We start from the raw sequence: 20,627 nt of genomic DNA, 5'->3' as shown, positions 1-20,627 counted from the left end.
CCGTAGGGTGACATGCATTTGGTGACTGCCCCACCCAGGATATGGGAAAGGTTCAGTCGGTTAAGGGTCTACATCTCATTGGTATCTACAGAAGCAACTCCCGCTGTGTTTCCGAAATGTCTTACTGAAAAATCTGTTTGTGGCCAAGTCTGAGCTTCCTGGCAGAGGGAACCAGGTTTTTGGCCAAAATGTCTTGGTACTTGTCTTGGAGTTCATGATTCTGTTGACCTTAACAACAGCCCTAGGACCTGTAGGTCCAAACCAACCCTGTGATATCAAACGTTCACCACTATATTTCATTGCAGGGATAACAATCTTTTCACCATAAGTGTCCTTTCCTAGATTTTGATCTCATTTGGCCAGAACACACATTTCCAGTCAAAGCTCCAATTGCATACTGGCATTTATTATTGTCAGATTTTATTAAAAGTAATCATCAGGAGTGTGAATAACTGTGGCCTTTTTAAGTAAAAAAATATTTGAAAAATATTTTCCTCTGAGAAATTGCATGTATATGTGTGTATTTATGTGTGTGTTTATTTTTTGTGTATATTTTTGTTCCTTTTCAAAAAATAAATAAAACACAGAATCTCCTACATCTTCTGCATCACGTCCTCAGCATTATCACAGCAGGCTAACTCTAATGGCATGAGTCTTCGCAGACTCAAATCCTGTCTGGTACAATGAAAAGGTCTCAGTTTAATCCGCTTGCTTGCTAAAAAAATCCACTTTATTTGTTGCCAGAAGAGGTCTAATGTGATATCAAAAGGAAGACAAATATTAGCGGCCTAGCCAGCCATTGCACCTGTGGACTGAATGTAATTTGCCCCCTACTCTGACTGCAAGATTGACTCCGGCCTCCCTCCGAACCATCGCTGTCGGATTGTTACCGGCTGATTGTTATGTCACGCCTGAAAGATAAAAACTCATAAATGCACAGTCAAAATATTACTGATGGGTATGATTAATGGAAACTATGTGGCTAAATGCACCATACCGTGCCTGTGACAAATTTTAGGCACCCCCTCATTCAAAACTGCAGTAATGAATGTCATTTTTTAAAGGCCTTTATAGCTTACAAGTACTTACCCTTATAGTAATTGACTGAATCTGACCGTTGGGGGCATGGTGCCATTGTTTTTTTTGTGCTCAGTTAAAAGACACGTGTCTTCATCAGTAGGGTTCACAGCCAAGAAAAGCACATTTCCACAGTGTGGCCAGGGGCATCGTAGTGGGGGGAAAAGTGGGACTGACTACCCCAGGGCCCAAATGGGGGCAGGGCCCTCGAAAAGTCTGGAATGATGCGTGAGAGACATGGATCAAGAGAGGAAGGGGGCCCACAGAGACTGCTTATGTATAGGGCCCAGATTTTTGTGCCACACCCCTGAGTGTGGCTTTCCTGTTTTTACTCTGATTTCATGATCAGTCACCAGGGACAAAGGAGCCATCCATCATGATAGCTGCCTGCGTTTTGCGCATTGTCGACGGAGCTTATTATTCATATAAGATCAGACTTGGACAAAAAAAAAAAAGAAAAAGAAAAAGAAAAAAAACGTTTTATAACATTCCGAAGATTGGAGACGAGCTCCTGGAGGAAGTGAGGGCTTTTAGAAGTCACGTGTGGCGGCAGCGTGGCGGTGCAATCCCCGCGCGCGAAGCTGCTCAAGGACACAATGATGGATATCTCCTCTATTCCCTATTAGTCCCGGTCACTTCCACAGCCGGGCGTTCTTGCCCATCACCTCCGCCCTCCGTTTTGTTCCTAGATTGCTTTTCTGCCCGGTCGCAGAAGAAGATATCTTTCATAATCTTCAGAGCGCTGCGGCTCGAGCTGAAGCGCCGCCTCTCTCTCCCGACAGCGGGTTGCGAGCCGCGCCTCTCGCCGGAGAAAGTACGGCTCGGGGAATCAGCCGTGCCCCGCGGTGCGGAACGCAGATTTTACCGCTTCTGATCGCCGGGAAATGGGCAAGTTTCCGCGCGTCGGGGTTCCCCCCAGCGGACACGGGGCCCAGCGCCGCCCGAACTGCGCGCCGCTGCGTGTGGGTGCCCGCCCCCCCTGTCCCCGGGAGGCCTTCGGCGCAGCTGATCTCTTTTTAAACGGCGCGTCCTCTCTGGTATTCGTGTGAAGGGAGGCGTCACGTCGCTCGTTCTGTCCTACTGAGCCCTCCGCTCGCGCTATCAGAGGTGACATGGAGCTGAACACATCTGAGCCATGTGTCACAAGAAAGAGAGAGAAAAAAAAGACAGAACAGAGATCATAACTCGTTCTTTTACGGTGAAGTTATATATTGTGCTTACAGTACAGACGGCTCTTAAGTTAATTGCTTTAATAAGGTAGCAAAGTTAGCTCGCACATAAATGTGATATCCATGCGTTGCACATTATCACTGGCTTTTATGCTGCTTTAATGCCTTGATTTATGTGGTAGCAGGGAGAACAGTATTACGAGCGAAGTGTTAAATCTTCTACATGCAGTACAAAGCCTTAGACGTGCGATGTCATGAACCGTGGTCATGCCGTATATCTTCTGCTTATTTTTTTATTTATATATCCGGTTTCATAAAGGATGTGCCTGTCATAGAAGGCAATATGATAATATAATATAACATCAATTACAAGCCCTGCGAGTCTTGTTACTGGACAACTTAATTTTGTAACATCACCTCCCTCCCTGCTGTAATATAACTTCAACCGACTGCATTTTGTTAATAGCACCGACCATTCTCGAGAGGTTTTTTTATTTATTTTTTGGCAAACATGACCGTTTCCAAATCAATACATTATTAGATCACCAGATGTGCGTTTATCTGTACTGCTTTACCGCATTGTCGAATGCATTCCTTATTGCACTCCTTCGGTTGCGAGGGGAAAGATGAAAATACTGATGTGCTTTAATTGCGGCAGTCTATCAAGAGGAGTGGGGGAGAGAAAAAAAACAGAAAAGGGCATATCATATATTTTGTGTAGAAATTGGTTTATAATGACTATGGGGTCAAAAGAGGTCACGTAGTGTGAGTCCTCATCCCCTTTAATGAGGAGAGGCTATTGCACTGCTCCGGGCGCTGTTTTAGAATTGTTAAATGTCATCTTTTCTGAGTGGGTGTTTTCTTTAATTGTCACACCTGGGAATTGGCTGTGGCTAATTTAACACCAGACCCTTCCCTTTTCCTACAAGGGCTCAAAATGTGTGTATTTCGGAAATGAGAAGTCCCAAATCCATTGAGTGCATTAAAATGAAAACAATATTAATAATATTAATAATAATAATAATAATAATAACCGGTAACATAAATAGTGATAAGCAATAAAGGTAGGCTATAAGTAATAACTATGCTGAATTTTGCATGGAATCATAACTGAAGTACAATACAGTAAAGATGTTTCTTCTTGTCCTCTCGTATTGGATTTAGGGTGTTTAATACAGGAGCTTTGGCTCCTTCTCACATGATTTCATGAATATGTTCACCACAGTGTGTGACTGTAGGTCTCTATTATATTGCTAGTGGTAGCACATGGTTTTATGGAGCATATGGCATTTATGAAATGCCCGTAGCAGGCTTTGTGAAAAGAGTTTTGTCACATATCCTCAGAATGATCCATTTTATTGTCTGATCCTTTGCGCCAGAACAAATAGTTCCCAGCTTCACATTTGTAGACTCTACACTGCATAAAAATAACTATCGATAAAAATAAATCCTTTATTATTTATTTTTTAAATATGTTTTCAGTGTTCAGTGAAATTCCCCTTAGCGCAACCATCAGAAGAACTTTATTGTGAGCTAAACTTGATGCGACCGCGGAGCTCGCCATCGCTCCACGCGCACTTAACAAATCAAATGATAATGTAACAGAGACGCAGTGGACTCTGGCAGAAGCAGCAATCATATGCATTATCCGCCACGTCCAATTTAAAAAGGTCGTGAGAATAATTGCTTCCAAAGATTTTCAGACCAGTTAGAGCGACATTACATTGCCGTTGTAAAAAAAAAACAAAAAAAACACCACTGAAATAAATTTCAATCATTGTAGTATATCAGTAAAATTGTACCCTTGTCCTATTTCACATTAGATGCTGATGGAAAGGTTTTTATGGACTTGTGTGTGATCTGTTTCGTAAAAATAGACCGGCGAAGATCAGATATGGGAACTGGAATTGCCTTATGAATTTAATTGAACGACCCCGAGGGAATTGCATTCTTTGCGCTCCTCGTGTCAGCAGAGATGGTACTCCTGGTCCGCTTTCAGACGGTTCAGCCCGCTAAGCTCTAACACTCCATCTTACCCGCTAATCACACGGACCCGAGATACAGCATGAAGTCTGAGGATTCAATCTGAGGATTCCAGCACATCGGGGAGTTTGTTTTTACCCTTGCTCGTCAGTAGACTTTTCTTGTTGACCTGCTTGTTTTTGTAAAAGGAAACTAAATTAAACTAAACTAAACTAAAAAAAATATTTGTTTCTGTTTGTCAATGATCCTTAATACTAAAATATGCATTCTTAAATATATTTTAGCAATACTGGGTTTCAGTCTTGATTGGATGCTGGTACAGACTGTATATTTCAGGGAATTTCAGTGCATGATACAAATCAATATGTGTCATCGACTACCTATTTCACAAGCCATTAATGGAGGTTACCGGACATTACCCCATAAATTCCAGTAAACACTGTACCACACACCCAAATGTTTACTTTGCAGTTTGAAATGTATATATTCAAGTATTCCAAACAAAATATGTTGTAGATGACCAAAAGAGTGACCAAAAAAAAGCAGGGAAATCAAAGAAAAGCTCTTACCTGACCTGTTCTGCCCAAGCTTTCCCTCACTCATATTACTTTTCAAACTGGTACATTTCAGAATATGGAAACTTTTACATTACCGTACTTTTTGCCTTTGTCAATGCATTGTTGCTCTGCACTCCAGCACATTGAATTTTAAATGGAACAATGAATATGAGGTTAGAATGCAGACTGGCAGCTTTAATTTGAAGGTATTTACATCCATATCAGTTGAATTGTGAAGGAATTACAGCCTGTTTTATGCATAGTCACCCAGTTCCCCCATTTTATGGGACCAAAATTAATTGGACAATTCACTGCTCAGCGTTTTTTTTTTTTTTTTGGCCAACTGTGTGTTGCTGCATCATTAGTTTATGCACAAGAATGCAAACAAAAGGTTTAAAGTCGAATCTAGGTTTGTCATTTGCATTTTGAGTCTGTTGCAGTTCTCTCTCAAAATGAGGACCACAGAGTCAATGCCAGTAAATCAGGCTATCACGAGGCTAGAAAACCTGGATAAGTTGATCAGAGACTTAGACAAAACATTAGGTGTACCAAAATCAACCGTGTGGTATATATGTTATGTTAAGAAGCAAGAATGCACTGGTGAGCTAAGTAATAGCAAACAACCTGGTAGACCATGGAAGACCACTGTAGTGGATGACCAAAGAATACCAAACAATACTTTCAGTTACAAAGAAAAGACTCTTTTCAACTCTCAGTCCAATCAAGAACACTTTCCAGAATGTAGCCATAGTAGTGAAACATGGCAAAGAGAGAGCCATGTCTTTGGCATGTATGGCAGCCCCTGGAACTGGCTCACTTGTCTTTATTGATGATGTGACCGCTGGCGGTAGCAGCAGGATAAATTCTGAAGTGTACAAAAACATCTCAGATCCAACCAAATGCTCCTAAACTCAATAGACAGCAGTTCCCCTTGCAGCAGGACAATGACCCCAGTCATACTGCTAAAGCAACTCAATTTTTCAGTGCCAAAAAACAGAATGTTCTTGACTGGTCAAGTTGATGTTTCTCCTCTGGAATTAGTGACGCCATATGCTATCAGGCAACACTAAGGGCATAGGTTGTTTAGGGAACAAAGAGATAGGCCCTCGCAGATAGGATGGATGTGTGTACCCAGTCAAGGCCCCAGAGGGTATTTAAACCAGGCTAGAAGACCTGGTTTCCTGTACTGCAAACTTGTGTTGTATTTCAGTGACCTTCCCGCTGGCCAGTGTGATTACAGTAATCTTTTACTTTCTTCAGTAAAGTGTTTGTTGTCTTGGTGAGTTCCTGCATCGTCCTGACTTTGACTCCACAGGAAGAAGCTAGGTCCTAACAAAGTCAAGTATCTACCAAGTATCTACCGAGTCCAATTGTGCATGCCTTGCACAAGCTAAAGACAAGACTGAAGGCAAAACATCCCAGAAACAAACAGGAACTGAAGATGGCTGCAGTACAGAGCCTGGCAGAGCATCCCTAAGGAAGATTTCCAGCATCTGGTGATGTCTATGGGTCACATACTTCAGGCAGTCATTGCATGCAAAGGATTTGCAGCCAAGTACTAAATATGACAACGTAAGATTGCTAATTTGTTCAATTACTTTTGGTCCCCTAAAATTGGGGAACTATTTATAAGGGCTGAAATTCCTACAAGAATGATCTGATATGGGTGTATTGTCTGTAATTATAAACCTCATAATCATTATTTCTTTTCACTGCATTGTACATATGTAAACATATGTATATATTTTTTCTGGATTATATATAGTAATTATTGTATATAAAAATGAGTGAGTCAATCTAGATGAAGCAGCCTTGTGGTAATGCATGTTGTGTCACTGTCTGCAACCGAGCTATTGATAAACACAGGATGCACTTCAGACTTGATGGTTGTCAGGGGACATTAATCTGGCCCAAGCCAGGTGAGGCAGTGTTTTTCCTGCAAGGTGAGGTCACTAATCAGTACTGAACTACAGCTCGTCAGGAGCTAATTATAGATCGCGCTCATTTAGCTCTCTTGGAGAAAGGAGAGACTGTGTTGTGGAAAGTCTCCTCTTCAACAGGTCTGGAGCCAATCAAAACGAGCCGTTAACTAGCTTCCAAAGCAAACACGTTTTGTTTGCAGTGATTCTGGCGTTATTTTCACTTGTGAGTAAGAAAGTGGTTGGGTGAAAAACGTACAAACATCCTTACAGTATATTTAAGGACAGAAGTGCTTTGGTGCCGGGCCATAGCAGACAGTCAGAGCTTTGTATAAGCGAAGCTGTGGAAATGACTGGGAGCACATAGCGAGATAATACAGTGCATGGAATTTTGTGTATGGTTTAATCTTCAGTGTATGTGAAGAAAAGAGGAGGGATACTCTTATAGGATGAAAAAAGAGACAGCATTAAATAAGGCCCGTATCCTGAAGAAGAGTGGAGGAGATCCTGCTAAGACACACAGTAAGTTCACTGTAGATGTAGCATAAGAGGTAGCATTTGTAAGAAAATTATCTCTATTTTATTATAGGCCCCAGAATGAGTTTTCATCAGCTGTGCTTTGTGGCATGTCTAGGAAAAAAATGCTTCATTTAACAGTAACCAAATTAGACAGAGGTGTCATAACACAAGCTATAAAAATAAGTTCAATATCCTGTGAAAATGGGTGTGATTTTCTTTATTTAACGGTGTGCCACTTCAACAAAACACTGCCTATATTATGGGGAGTATTTAATTATTTATTTATTTATTTTGCTACCGAGTACTGGGAGGATGCTGAAAGAAAATGTGCTATATTTTTAAAAATGTACTTTACTTCCTACATTATTACATTACATTAATGTAAGCACAGCTGTCCAACATTATTCAGGCAAAACTTGTATTTTTCCCAACCATTTTATTTTCTTATTTCAGAGGCCAAAATTTTAATCCACACATTTTCAATTATTTCAACACCCAAACTCATATTTCATGCTAAGTATTGAATAAAAGTATGGTGTTTTCTTATGTCATTAAAGAACCAAGACTTACTGTTTATTTAAAGCACAAAGGATATTGCAGCTTACACGAACGAGGCTTACTTGTTGTTCACTGTGCAGCTGATACAGCTAGCTCCTTCCTGCTAGCTAGCTTTTGAGGATGCACTTACTGTGCTATAATTTGCTTTCGCACTAGGAAGTGTGAGCCAGGCCAAAACACATTAATTCCACATTCATTTTCAAATGTGAAAGCCTCCAAGGGTATATGGTAAAAACCAAAGTGCCATAGCCTTGAAATGCTCATTTAACATGACACTGTACAATCCAAAGAGTTAAGGCAATGAATATAAGGCAGCAATAACAGTGATGAAATTTATAATAATGGGATTTTGGCCAGAAGAAAGACTTAGCAGGCTGCTTTTTTTCCCCTTGGGTTGTTGAACACCCAGAACCTCATAGCTCTTAAGGGGCTGTGTGCTAATAAATGCCTCCAAGGTTAGCAGGCATAGGTCTAACTGGCACTTCACTCTTTAATGTACCATTCATTTGCTGTACCGTATGTTGTGCAATCAAACGCCATACAACATGTACAACAGACAATGCAGAAATAACTTACATGCGCTCAATTCAATATTTATATCGCATTATTAGTCACAAGGCCAAATGGATTCTAAAGGAAGTACTGACTACTCAACCGCTCCTATTGATTTTCTGTTTCTCAGTTTCTCTTGCCATTACAATATATTAAATTGCAGCTTAAAACATTGTGCTCCCCTCAAAGATCTTCTCAGTTTGTCATCAGTTCTCATTTTTTTGTTCCAAAAGATCAGCGGTAATCAAAAGACTTGCTGAGGAGGAGCGGAGAGAGCGAATGGGTGAGTAGTGCAGGAGAAGGTCAGCATGGGCAGCAGTGTAGTATAATGGGTAAGGAACTGGGCTCGTAACCTCAAGATCACAGGTTCGATTCCTGGGTAGGCCACTGCCGTTGTGCCCTTGAGCAAGGTACTTAACCTGCACTGCTTCAGTATATATTCTGCTGTATAAATGGAAGTAGAATGTTGTGCAAGTCGCTCTGGATAAGAGCGTCTGCTAAATGCCTGTGATGTAATGTAATGCATGGTAAGCTGGAGCTAAACTACGCAGCGTGTTGTAGGTTAGCAGGAGGGTTCAGAATTATATCAGGTGTTTCACTGGTCAGAATTCTTGCTGCTGCATTTTGAAGTTTGGTGATTGATCTGATTGGAATGCCAGTGAGAACAGAGTTACAGTAACCCATATTACATTACATTACAGGCATTTAGCAGACGCTCTTATCCAGAGCGACTTACACAACTTTTACATAGCATTTTACATTGTATCCATTTATACAGCTGGATATATACTGAAGCAATTTCGGTTAAGTACCTTGCTCAAGGGTACAACGGCAGTGTCCTTACCCGGGAATCGAACCTGTGACCTTACAAGCCCAGTTCCTTACCCACTGTGCTACACTCCGTTCCATATCTATTCCAAGGCTACTGATTAGCATATTTTGTGCAAGCCAGTGGTGTTCCTCGCAGTCAGTTTTATAGACTACAAATATTTTTGTCGAATGATGACTTTAAATACACAGCTGTAGAGTTTATTGAAAATTTTAAAGCATGAGGGTATTAAAGGAAGTCGATTGGCGGTGCTTTTAAAAAAGTTAACTCTATGAGCCTTGATAGAAGTAGAGAAGCTTTAGAGGAGCCTTCGGAAATCTGAGCGGAAATATTTTTGTGCGCTTACGTCCAGTTTTTCTCCCATCTGGTCAAATTAGGAAATTGCATCTTCTGATTTAAGATACAAACCCTGTGATGTCTAGATCATTAAATTATTTTTCTCTCTCTTATGCCTACAGCAATAACACCTTTAGTCCTGAGGAATTTAAATGCTCCCGCACAGGATGGACTGTAAATTGAGAGGCCACAGAGAAAGTGGCGCTATCAAGGCCGTGTACGTGATGAAGTGCCCTTGCGGCTTAGTTTATACAGGGAAGACAAAAAAGACAATTGAAAGTGAGAGTAACAGATTACAAAAGTGCTATTAGAAGACAGGGCCTTAATTCCTGCGCAGCAGAACACCACGGAACACACATTTGATCTCTTACTTTTCTGACGTTTTGGGGAATAGAAAAGGCAGAATGTTGAAGAACACCAGGATTTAAAATGGCTTCAACTCGAGTCCTTCCGGATTTATAAACTCAATATCGTGGCCCCTTTTGGCATGAATGCGGAATCGGATTTTAAACCTGTCCTCTTCTCTTGAACCAAATGGGATTTTCATCATCATTTAATATTTACAATGAATTTATTCAAATTAGCTGCAGTGTATATAAGCAGGTAAACGTGGAGACAAGCACGAGCTTAAGCACATGCACACACACACACAGTTGCATTTGATCTTCTATTATGTATTTCAAAGTATTTGCAAATGATTTGTCTTGTTTGATCAAGCCTTACGAGTTGGCAGAACAAAATTAATTGTTTTTGCTTTTATGTTATTTCAAGCAGTGGCTGACGCTGCGCAGGTATGAAAACATTGAAGCAATTCATGCTTTTGAGAATAGAGTAGCATGTGAGAGTTATGTATATCTACTGCACACAGTACATGTATGTATGTAGCATGTAGCGTGAATCGTACAGTAGGTAGAATTTTACAAAATGAGCAGATTCGGACAGATTGATTGTGTTTCTGTGAGCATGTGTGTGGTCATGCATTTATGTATGTATAAAACTCATGTGTATGTGTGTATGTGCACATGTATCTGTGTGTGCATGTGAAAGCGTGTGTGAGTGTATGTGTGTGTGTTTGTGTGTGAGTGTGTGTGTCGGTGTGTGAGTGAGAGCATGTGTGTGTGTGTGTGAATGTGTAAGTGTGTGAGTGTATATGTGTGTGAGTGAGAGCATGTGTGTGTGTGTTTGTGTGTGAGTGTGAATGTGTAGGTGTGTGTGACTGTATGTGTGTGTGTTTGTGTGAGTGTGTGTGTGAGTGAGAGAAGGTGAGGGCTGTCCCCGCAAAGCATGTGTAGGACTTGCGTCCTGCTAATGTGAAAAATACAAGTGTGTGCACGTGTGTGTGTGTGTGTGTGTGTGTGTGTGTATGTGTGTGTGTGTGTGTGTGTGTGTGTATGTGTGTGTGTGTGTATGTGTGTGTGTGTGTGTGTGTGTATGTGTGTGTGTGTGTGTGTGTGTATGTGTGTGTGTGTGTGTGTGTGTGTGTGTGTGTGTGTGTGTGTGTATGTGTGTGTGTGTGTGTGTGTGTGTGTATGTGCACGTTTGAGCTGTGGGAGGTTATGGGGGGGCAGGGGTGCCGGGTTTCTGAACCACGTTTCCCGTGGTGTTGCATCTGTGTCCAGTCGGCTCCCGTCTGATCAAAGCTAATTAAACCTGCTCTTCATTCCACTGCAGGTTCCTTCCACAGTAAAGCCCTCAAATTCCTTCTGTCCTCCTGTGTGAAACGCTGCAGAAAAGCTCTTTCAGGGCTTTACACTCTGCTTCTTCTCTACATGTAGGCCTACAGTCCAACAAAAAAATACAGCCAGAGCTATCACGGCTCGGCAGTTCAGAGACCCACACCTATTCACAATCAAGAACACATTAGCCATAAAGAGGAAGACATTAAGACAAGCTATTATCACGTTATTTGTTCTTAGCAGAGCTAATACCCCCCCCCCACCCCCTCTCGCCGACACACACAAATACACACGTTGGATTCTACTGTATTTAGTAAAAAATATCTACGAAATTCAAATTTTCTACTACATATAACAGAATACAATAAATGGAAGCGGTGCTTGCCCGGTGAGTTCGTTTAAAGCGAAACTGAGGATTGCTCAAAAGCAGAAGATGGAGGGTGATCAGAAATAAACGTAAATGTATTCGTGACCACGGAAAATGCGCTGCGAAAAACAAAACAGCTCCATTTGGAATGCGTCCAAGAACCAGCGTGACGAAGCGGAACCGGCTTTCTCCGGCGCCGCGACAATTATCGGAGCTCTAATAAACGAAAAAGGCGGCTGGCAGGTAGCGGCGAACGCTCGGGCCAAAATCAGACTTCCTCAGTTCGTTGATTTTTTTAATCAAATGAAAACGAAGCCAGGACCGTCAAGATTGTACATTTTGTGTTTAATTACCTGGTTCCACTGTCTCCCGCCGCGCTCCGTCACCCGAGCTCTCAGCTCAGCGTGGAGCAGCCAGAAGGCTGTAAAATTATCGAATGGGGCTTATGTGCTGCGGCTGATTCCCTGGACCGAAGACTCATCTGTACACCTCTATATGCCGGTACAGCACGTTCCATCTCTGAGCTCTGCATTTGCTACTTAACCGGGAAAAGAAAGCTAGAAATTCCAACGCGTGGCGCGGACACTCGCATTGGTCTAGTTTGGAATAGCTACAACAAAGCACAAGGAAGGCAATCAAGGAAGAAATCCACATTTTGATTTACTGTGAATGTTAAGTAGGCTAAACGGCACGAGGGCATAAACTCATTTGACCCGCCGTTGCCCAACGCCTTCACCTGGAGCGACTCACAGGGTATCAGAAACTAACAGTTACAAGCGCCCTGCAGTGTGGCAGCAGATTCATCGTAATGCGGAGCTAGCGTCCAATCGGGAGGGGGGAAACTATCGGAAGCCCCGACAATCGCGGCCAACGGCCGCAGATAAAAACGCCATTAGGATGTTATTTTGAGTCCTCTCCCTCCGTAATGGAGCCACTCTCCAGCTCGCCGCGCGGCTATCTTATCCCAGCTCGCTGCGCGGCTATCTTATCCTAGCGCATAGCCCGCGTAGCCCGCGTTCGCCCGAGGCCTCTCGCTCGCAGGTGTAGCGCCGGCCCGTCTCTTATGACAGAGCTCCCGCTACGCAGAGAGATCGCGCCCTGAGAGGGCTCATTAATTACGCCGGAGTGGTTGCCTAGGAGAGCTTTGCAAATATTGACTGAAAGCGCGGCGTATCCGCCCCGTGCAGCGAAGCCGCGCGCGGCGCGGCGTAATTAGCCTATCGGCGAACGCGAACTCCAATGCAAACGCCCAAACGAATGAGTTCGGCAACGTTTCATCTTATCCCGTTAAAATAAGCGCACGCACGCACGCTGACAGCTATGTGGTGCTCTTAATAGCGGTAGCTATAGTTTACTAGCTAAACCTTCCAAAAGGACAAAAATACGAAGCTTGTGGAAATGTAAATATAGTCTGCAAATCAACTCAACTCAATAATTTTCAGGTTTTTTTGTATTTTAATCAGTTTGCTGCCCTATGAACCTTCCTTGAGGCTTATGAAGAAAACAAGTTCAATTTAGACCCTTTTTTTAGTAAATGAAACATAATTAAAATAGAAAAAAACCTGTGGACACAAGCCTGCAAGGGCAACAATTCCTATCAGACATTAATGGGATATTACGGGCTCATTGGCACTTCTAGCAACCTAGGGACAGCTTTCTTCACACACACACACACACACACACACACACACACACACATGCACACACACAGGCACACATACACACACACACACACGCATGCACACACACAGGCACACACACACACACACAGAAAGAGATAGGGAGATGTGTACACACAAGAGAACAGAGATTATAAGGAATAAACAATAGGCACATGAATCAGCTGTATCAAGCAGTCATTATCCCCTCAGACCTGCTGAAAGCAGAGAGAACATTGAGTTATTTTAGTTAGAGTGGGAATAATGCACGTGTGGGTGTGCCTGCATGTGTGCATGTGTGTGCGCATGTGTGTGTGTGTGTGTGTGCGCACGTGCAAGCATGTACGTATGCATGTATGTGTGCATGTGTAGGTGTGTATGTGCATGCACGTGTATGTGAGTGTGTGTGCGTGTGTGCATTCGAGTGTGTATGTGAGTGCATGTGCATGCATGTGTGTGCGTGTGTGTGTCTGTGTGTGTGTATGTGAGTGCATGTGCATGTGTGCGTGCATGTGTGTGCGTGTGTATGTGAGTGCGTGTGCGGGCGCCTGATTGCCTCTCTCCAGTGATGCGTGAGTGAAGGGCAGTCCGTTGGCTGGTGCACAGGAGAGAGGAGCAGATGGGAGCGTGTGGCGAGCCAAACCTCTCCGTGCCAGCGCGCGTGAGGAGCACAGCTGGGGAAAGACAGCACAAGCGCTGCCGTGGACAGCAGGAGAGACCGCGGACATGAGACACCCTCTGGAGGAATGACACACTGGCTGCAAGAGGGAACATCATACAGGACTACCCACAGCTAGAGGAAACCAGGGTTTTACAATGCAGCATGCATCTATTTCTGTAATGCATTCGTATTTTTCATAATTTTTCCCTATTTTAATGTATAAGGTAACTTGGCCCTCCAGAATACAAGGGCTGTTTTAAATGGCATATACAGTACTTGGGCGGACACTAGCCAATCACTGGGAGCAGTTTGGTAGACCTATGAGGTCATGGCACTTACCTGCAGCAGTTCAAATCGACAGCGGTGTGGTGAAGTAGAAACGGGGGATGCGTTTTGCGGTAAGGTGACATTTGTGGCCCGAAATAATGAAACCACCTGAGTCTGTTTAGGGAACACGGGAGGAGCCACACCGGTAACCGAGCAACAACATGAGCTAGTCAGCATGAGCTCACCATGGGTCCGTCTCTCCGCTTGTCTGTAGTTTATACCTGGGGCTTTCCTGGCCTGTAGTTCCGTCTTCTGAGCCCTGGCAGTGATCCCTCACAGAGAGCAGTCGTCCTGCAGAGGCCCAGGAGCTGAGTCTGTCTCAGGCATATCTTTGTCCATCCATCCATCCATTATCTATACCCACTTATCCTGGGCAGGGTCGCGGGGGGTGCTGGAGCCTATCCCAGCGAGAGGCAGGGGGCGAGAGGCAGGAATACACCCTGGACGGGCTGCCAATCTATCGCAGGCCACACACACACCATTCGGATATCTTCGTGTGCGGCTCGAGTGCGATTCCGCTCGACGGTTAGTCAATCATAATTCAATCGGGCGTCCTCGCGCATATTACATAGCGTCCTTTACAAATTACAGCTGAATTAACAGTTCGGGGTTGTGAGAAACAGCCATTTCAGCTGGAAAACAAACTGTAAAATGAGCATAAGAGGAGAGAAACGGCGTCTGATCGCCACGTATAGTTAGCTAGGCAGTGCCTCCGGAGTGCTGTGGTTATCTCTAGTGGCCCTCTCCAGTTCAAGGCAGGGGAATATCGATCGTGAGATTGTCATCTGAGGTCGAGTCAGGGAGGCGGGGAACTTTGATGAGAGGTACTACATCAATGCGGCCCCGCTCTGCTTATGTAATTCTATAAAGATCATTTTCGTTGTACTAATCTCTTTCCTGCATATTTGTGACAAGGAAGAGAATGTAAGAGAGTCCCTGGGCGGGCTAATCACAGGGTAAGTTTTGGGAGAGATTGGAGAACATTAACATAAAAATTTGAGACTGAAATACTACCTGTAGAGAAACATGCTCTCTGCACTGATGATTAACCCTTTCAGCACGTGATCAGAACGTTCTTAACTGAACATTCTAATGCTTATGTCACAATCACCACTGGAAATGAAAAGCAGTGGAGTTCTAGAATACAGACTTAGAATTCTGAAGAGAAAAAAACATTCCAAAAAACCTACTCTCCAAAGGGTTAAGAAAGCCCTAGTTAAGGCTGATTGTTATCTTCACCCACTTCATTTCATTGCCTCTATTCAACATGGTAATTTCCCCTTGCTTACATTGCCTTTGCTGTAAAGTGATGATTAAAGGAAATCACATCCCACACCCACATACAAGAGCAAAAAAAAATATTGGTAAGACAAATTATAACTTGTGCTACAAAATATTTGATGTATTCATTAAAATGCTGTCTGGTGTGTGCTATGTTGAGATAAATGAAATTTGAATTAAAACGTCAAATTGGGTAACATAAATGTGTAATCAGAACTGTAGGTCTCAGATCACTAGACATTCAAACAATATTAGAGGGGCACTCAGATTAGTAGGACTGGAGTTTGAGACTGGTCGTCATCGAAATGGAGACAGAGGTCAACTACTACTAGAAGGATGTGATAGGTGGATCGTCTTTCTGTGTACTGAGGCACGCAAGGCACAAATGTGGAACTTGTCTCTTGTTATCTTTTGTCGATTGTTTTCACTTTTTTGGGTAATTAATGCATTTTCCCACAGTGGATCTTCCTCAGTCTTTTATATTAAGAGGCCCCGTATCATTATCATTTTATCAATAACACATCAACAGATTTCACTTATAACTCTGAGAAATGTTTAAAAAACTGAAACAAATCTTTACTGTTAGTGAATGTGCGTTCAGTGTATGGACAGATCAGCCATGATGGATGAGTGGGTTTTTTAGGCCAAACCCCAATGTTTATAAAGAGGGTCATGATGTCTCAATGACTAGATGTAATTTCTACAAGCAAGAAGTGGGTACATGCTGCATATCCAAGGGTATGTAATTACTATAAACACTAAAAATGTCTCCAGCTCATGAAGAAGCATTTAAGTGATCAGCGCTATATTAATCTTGGAACTAGGGCAGCATTTTTCTAACAATAATTACTAGACTTTTAACCCTCAACCTTCACTTCAAGTCCTGTTTAAGCCCAAGAAAATGATCTTAAAGAAGGAGACTGACATATAAGCGTCATCTACGCCCAATCCTGATCTTATCCTATCTCTTCAGTTCTTCATTTTCAGTTTTATTCTACACGTTTCTCATATTAACTCCACATCTGTGGATGTCAATCACAAAATTACAAGGGCTTGGGGTTTCATAATGCTGAAGTTGACCTGTGGAGAGTAAAAATAATTTAAAAGCAATAAACGCACATATTATTGCACACTAGGCCGATTTATTGAAATTCACAGTTTCATTCATTATCAATAAAAGCATTGTCAATTTGTCACAAATAAAGAATTTCGTTTTAGTCTTCACAAAAATGTACAAACAGGTAGCATCACTTTAAGACCGAAACAAACGTAAAACCACATCGCTATTCCTTATTCATGCACAGACGGCAGCCGCGGTCTGAAAAAGCCCCTTTGTGATCTGACCTCAAGGTCAACAGTACACGTACACAGTTTCTGATTGGACGGGGGAATTCAATAAAACGGCAGAATTTAAAACGTTGACCTTGTTCCGTCGCAGAAATAACAACATATGTGAGTCAATCATTGCAATCATTCTTCGGGCAGAGTCAAGGATTTCACAAGCTGTGGTACGAGAGAGAAATCCGCAATTTCGTCGACACCCCCCTTCTGTGGCCGTGGACTGAAGACTGACCGTCCGCTGAATGCTACATGTATTAGTGGGGCTCGGATGAAAGGTTATATATAACGAACGCTGCAGATCAATTCGATTTAGGGCGGAAACCAATGTTGCGCACTGGCGCGGGGCTTCCGTATAGCTATTTCTTACAAAAATATTTTTGTATGTACAATGGTGTTCAAACATTACTGTAAATAGTATTTACAATATGTAAACATAATGAAAATGTAAGCTTAGTGATATGTCAAGAAAAGAAAATCCCAATAGATGTTAACAGTGCGAATTAGTGCCGAAGGGCTAACACATAAAGTTGCAGCTATACCTGTTTAGCTAAAATGTAACTAATCGCGTAAGGCTAATGAGACTATTACTGAGTAACTCCAACGTAGGTAACACGGAACGACAGGTAGTGGCGTTGTTAGAGTAAATACACACCCGAAACAAGGCCGGCCCTGTTACATACCTCCTGCTAAAATCTAATCCTTCCATATCATGAAGACACACAGTCAAATTAACAGGCAAGGTGTATTTGTTATGTTTCATGAAGATATGAGCAATGAGTGCAAAAATATTCACGTTATTAAGAATATCGCTAACTGTTGTTCCATGGTACCTACCCTGCAGTTACTCAATAATAACCCCTTGTTACCAAATTAGTTATAATTTAACTGCACAGGCATAGCTGCGACTTAATGTATAGTGTTACCCCCAAAGGCTAAAACTACATACTTCAACAAGAAATGTTGGTGCATTTACAACAGTGAGTTCAGTGAGTTTAACAGTAATGTACTGAACAGATATTTGTACTCAACACAATCAGACTGTGTTAAATCATGTCAAACAATATTGCAGTTATACATAGCACTTCAATGGCTGTCATTGACCATACCTCTTCGATGCAATGCAAATATAGTGTGAATTATAGTGTCATATACCACAGATTACATGCTTTCTTCAAAGATTGTCATAATATACTACAGGGAAAGGAATTTTTACATATCAGCAAAGAGCAGAGACAAATATTACAAGATATCTAATGCATCGCTTCAATCCCAAGATAACCTCCTTTAGCTAAAAACAGCAGTTCATATACTGTCTGTTATTCTCTATTTTACCTTTTGTATTCTGAACCACTGTAAAAAAGAGAAAGATAACCTTAAACAAAAGCTCTTCAATACAGTGAACATGAGATATGCACATTGATAACCGAATTGTGTATTTAAATGTATTCGGACATTCAATTATGCATGGACATGAACATATAAAAATAATGAAAGAAAACAGCATAATGGCATCAGTAATAAATATTTACTGTATATGCAGTATCACTCTGAAAAGGGGCAAAAAGCACTTAGAGACCCTAATAATTGAACATTGCATGACGTAATCCTTTTGATAATTCATTTTAGTCCATTTGCAGTGCATGGTAGAAATGCACTGCACATATATATAATTCCTATATGATATACGCGATATTTATGTGACTTTTCTTTGATTGATGCATTCAGTTCACAGTATTCATTTTTCACGTTTATACTGAGGCAAATCATATTGACTTCTTTGATAAACTGAAACGCCTCAGATACTGTTGATATATACAAATCCTCATAATTACGTCCCATAACAGAATAACAGTCATAGCGCTCAATGTTTTATGATACACTCTTCTGCAATCGATAACATGTTCTACAGCTAAACAATTTTCAAACTTTTTCCGAGCACTCGCACCACGTTGCCGTTCCAGAATCAGGACTCAGTTCAGTGGTTAAATTCAGTGGTTGAACGTTTAAAACATGAAATGTCATGAAGACAAGTAAACAAAAAGATTAATTAAGGGCAAAACAGGAATCCATTTTTATTAAGCTTGATTGCCACGTCAGACTGCTGGCGTGTACAAAAGAGCGAACGCGGGGTCCGTTCCTGCCTGTGAAGTCTCTGCAGACCCGCTGTTGCTAATTCAGACCTCTCCACAGGGGCGGGGGTAAATCCCGCCGTGCGCCAGGGTCACGCGGCAGTGCTGACGTCACCCCGCCGAGCGGCAGTCGCCGCGGACAACGGGTCGACGCAGGCCAGCGACCGCACAGCCGCCGGGCCCAACGGCGGCTGCGTCGCGCGACGACACGTCTCCGGACAGACCCCCGAAAACAGACACGCGAGGCGTCGTAACCGGACGAGGGGAGCGTCCGGGGCGGGGGTCGCGAAGAGAGGAGGAGCGGGCCACCTGTCCCCAAAGCCGGGTACAAAGGGTGCGGGGAGTGGGGGTTTGGGAAGTGTGGGTGGGGGCCATGCGCGTGACAGGAAGTGGCCGTGGCGGTCTGTGGCTGGCAGTCCCCCGTCAGGACCGAGGTGTGGTGGGGGGGCGGGGGGGCAGGGGGGCGGGGTCTCCTCTCAGGCGCTCACCGTCATGTTCCTCAGGAGCCACTGCTGGGAGCGGGCGCCCGTGCAGTCCCTCAGGGTGGGGGCCATCTTGTCCTCCTCCGACGGCATGTCCAGGCACTGGTTGCTGTTGACGTGCAGGAGCGTCAGCCTCTGCGGGGGGGGGGGGGGCGGGGGGGAAGGGACAGGAAATGCAGAAGCAGAGGCTGAGCACCTCCCGAAAACAAGCCGCCGCGATGGCGGGGGCCGCTCGGGACGCGAACCGCCCGGTTCCGCTTTAGCGGAGCCTTGGAGGGACGCGCAGGAGCGGACGTGTTCTGAGCGGCGAAACAGGAAGCGGCGGTCTCCCGGCCCGAGCGCGCTCAGACGAGACGCCTCGCGTCCTCGGGGACGCGCGCGGGCGAAGCGTCGAGCGACTCTCAGCTCCGGCAGGTGCGACAGCCGGATCATAACGAGGTTCGGGAGGAGTTTAGCACGCGGCGTGGCGCCGCGTTCTGTGGCGTACAGCGCGACTGTGCCCCGCCACAATGTGCCCGTCAGCGACGGGAATCTAACTGATCGTTTGGAGGGGTGGGGGTAAAACTGTTGTCAAAGTGCCACCACATTTGAGAGGAATTTCAGTGAAATGATTATTTTTTTTCTACAGGGGAATTTCTGTCAGAGGCTGCAGGTAGGAATGTATTTTTCAGAGCGATCACAGCAGTGAAGACGGAGGTACTCTGTATTCGCCTCATGAAACAGAATTCAAAACAGGGGAGGGGTGTATTAAACTACATCTTTACACAACTGGGGAAGGCACACCAACCAAACCCACCCAGTTTACATGAAATGATTCAGGAACATTGCGGAACATTCTAGTTAGAAACACCATTACGATGACAAGAGCTTGAGAACATATTTCTTGTTGAAATATATTTTGAGAACACATTTATAGTCCTATGAAAATGAGAAAGAAACCCAGGAAACGGAATGAATGTATATACTGGGAATATTTACAGGGAATATTCCAGGACCCAAACGCACTTAGCATATCAGTGAGAAAAGATATGCAATGATTTACTTACCTCAAAATATCTAACTGAACTTGATTGGCTGGAAAGAAAATTGTACTCCAGGAAAAAAATGAAAACGTAGGATTAGGTGCTCATGCCATTTGTTGCCATGGCATGCAAATTTCACTAACGCTAAATAATTAGTGCAATTACCCTCAAATGAAAAGATCAT

General features: G+C 43.3%; 1 protein-coding gene and 1 long non-coding RNA gene across 3 annotated transcripts in view; one reads left to right on the top strand and one right to left on the bottom strand.

Annotated features, from left to right (window-relative positions):
- The first annotated feature begins 6,957 nt into the window (after positions 1–6,957).
- Positions 6,958–10,328, top strand: LOC118213897. Its single transcript, XR_004762538.1, has 3 exons — positions 6,958–7,227; positions 8,568–8,617; positions 9,622–10,328. It is a non-coding gene; the product is annotated as an uncharacterized LOC118213897 (long non-coding RNA).
- Positions 10,329–16,589: 6,261 nt separating this feature from the next.
- The window catches only part of galnt13 (UDP-N-acetyl-alpha-D-galactosamine:polypeptide N-acetylgalactosaminyltransferase 13), a 38,186-nt gene continuing 34,148 nt past the window's right edge, over positions 16,590–20,627 (bottom strand). For both annotated transcript variants that reach the window (XM_035394157.1, XM_035394159.1), the window contains exon 12: positions 16,590–19,556. In XM_035394157.1, coding sequence (XP_035250048.1) covers positions 19,416–19,556 — 141 coding nt within the window. In that variant the 3' untranslated portion in view covers positions 16,590–19,415. The remainder of the gene's footprint in view (positions 19,557–20,627) is intronic.

The sequence above is a fragment of the Anguilla anguilla genome, chromosome 15, assembly GCF_013347855.1.
Source record: "Anguilla anguilla isolate fAngAng1 chromosome 15, fAngAng1.pri, whole genome shotgun sequence".
Classification (NCBI taxonomy): domain Eukaryota; kingdom Metazoa; phylum Chordata; class Actinopteri; order Anguilliformes; family Anguillidae; genus Anguilla; species Anguilla anguilla.
The sequence above is the reverse complement of the archived record's forward strand: the minus strand, read 5'-3'. Positions and strand labels throughout refer to the sequence as shown.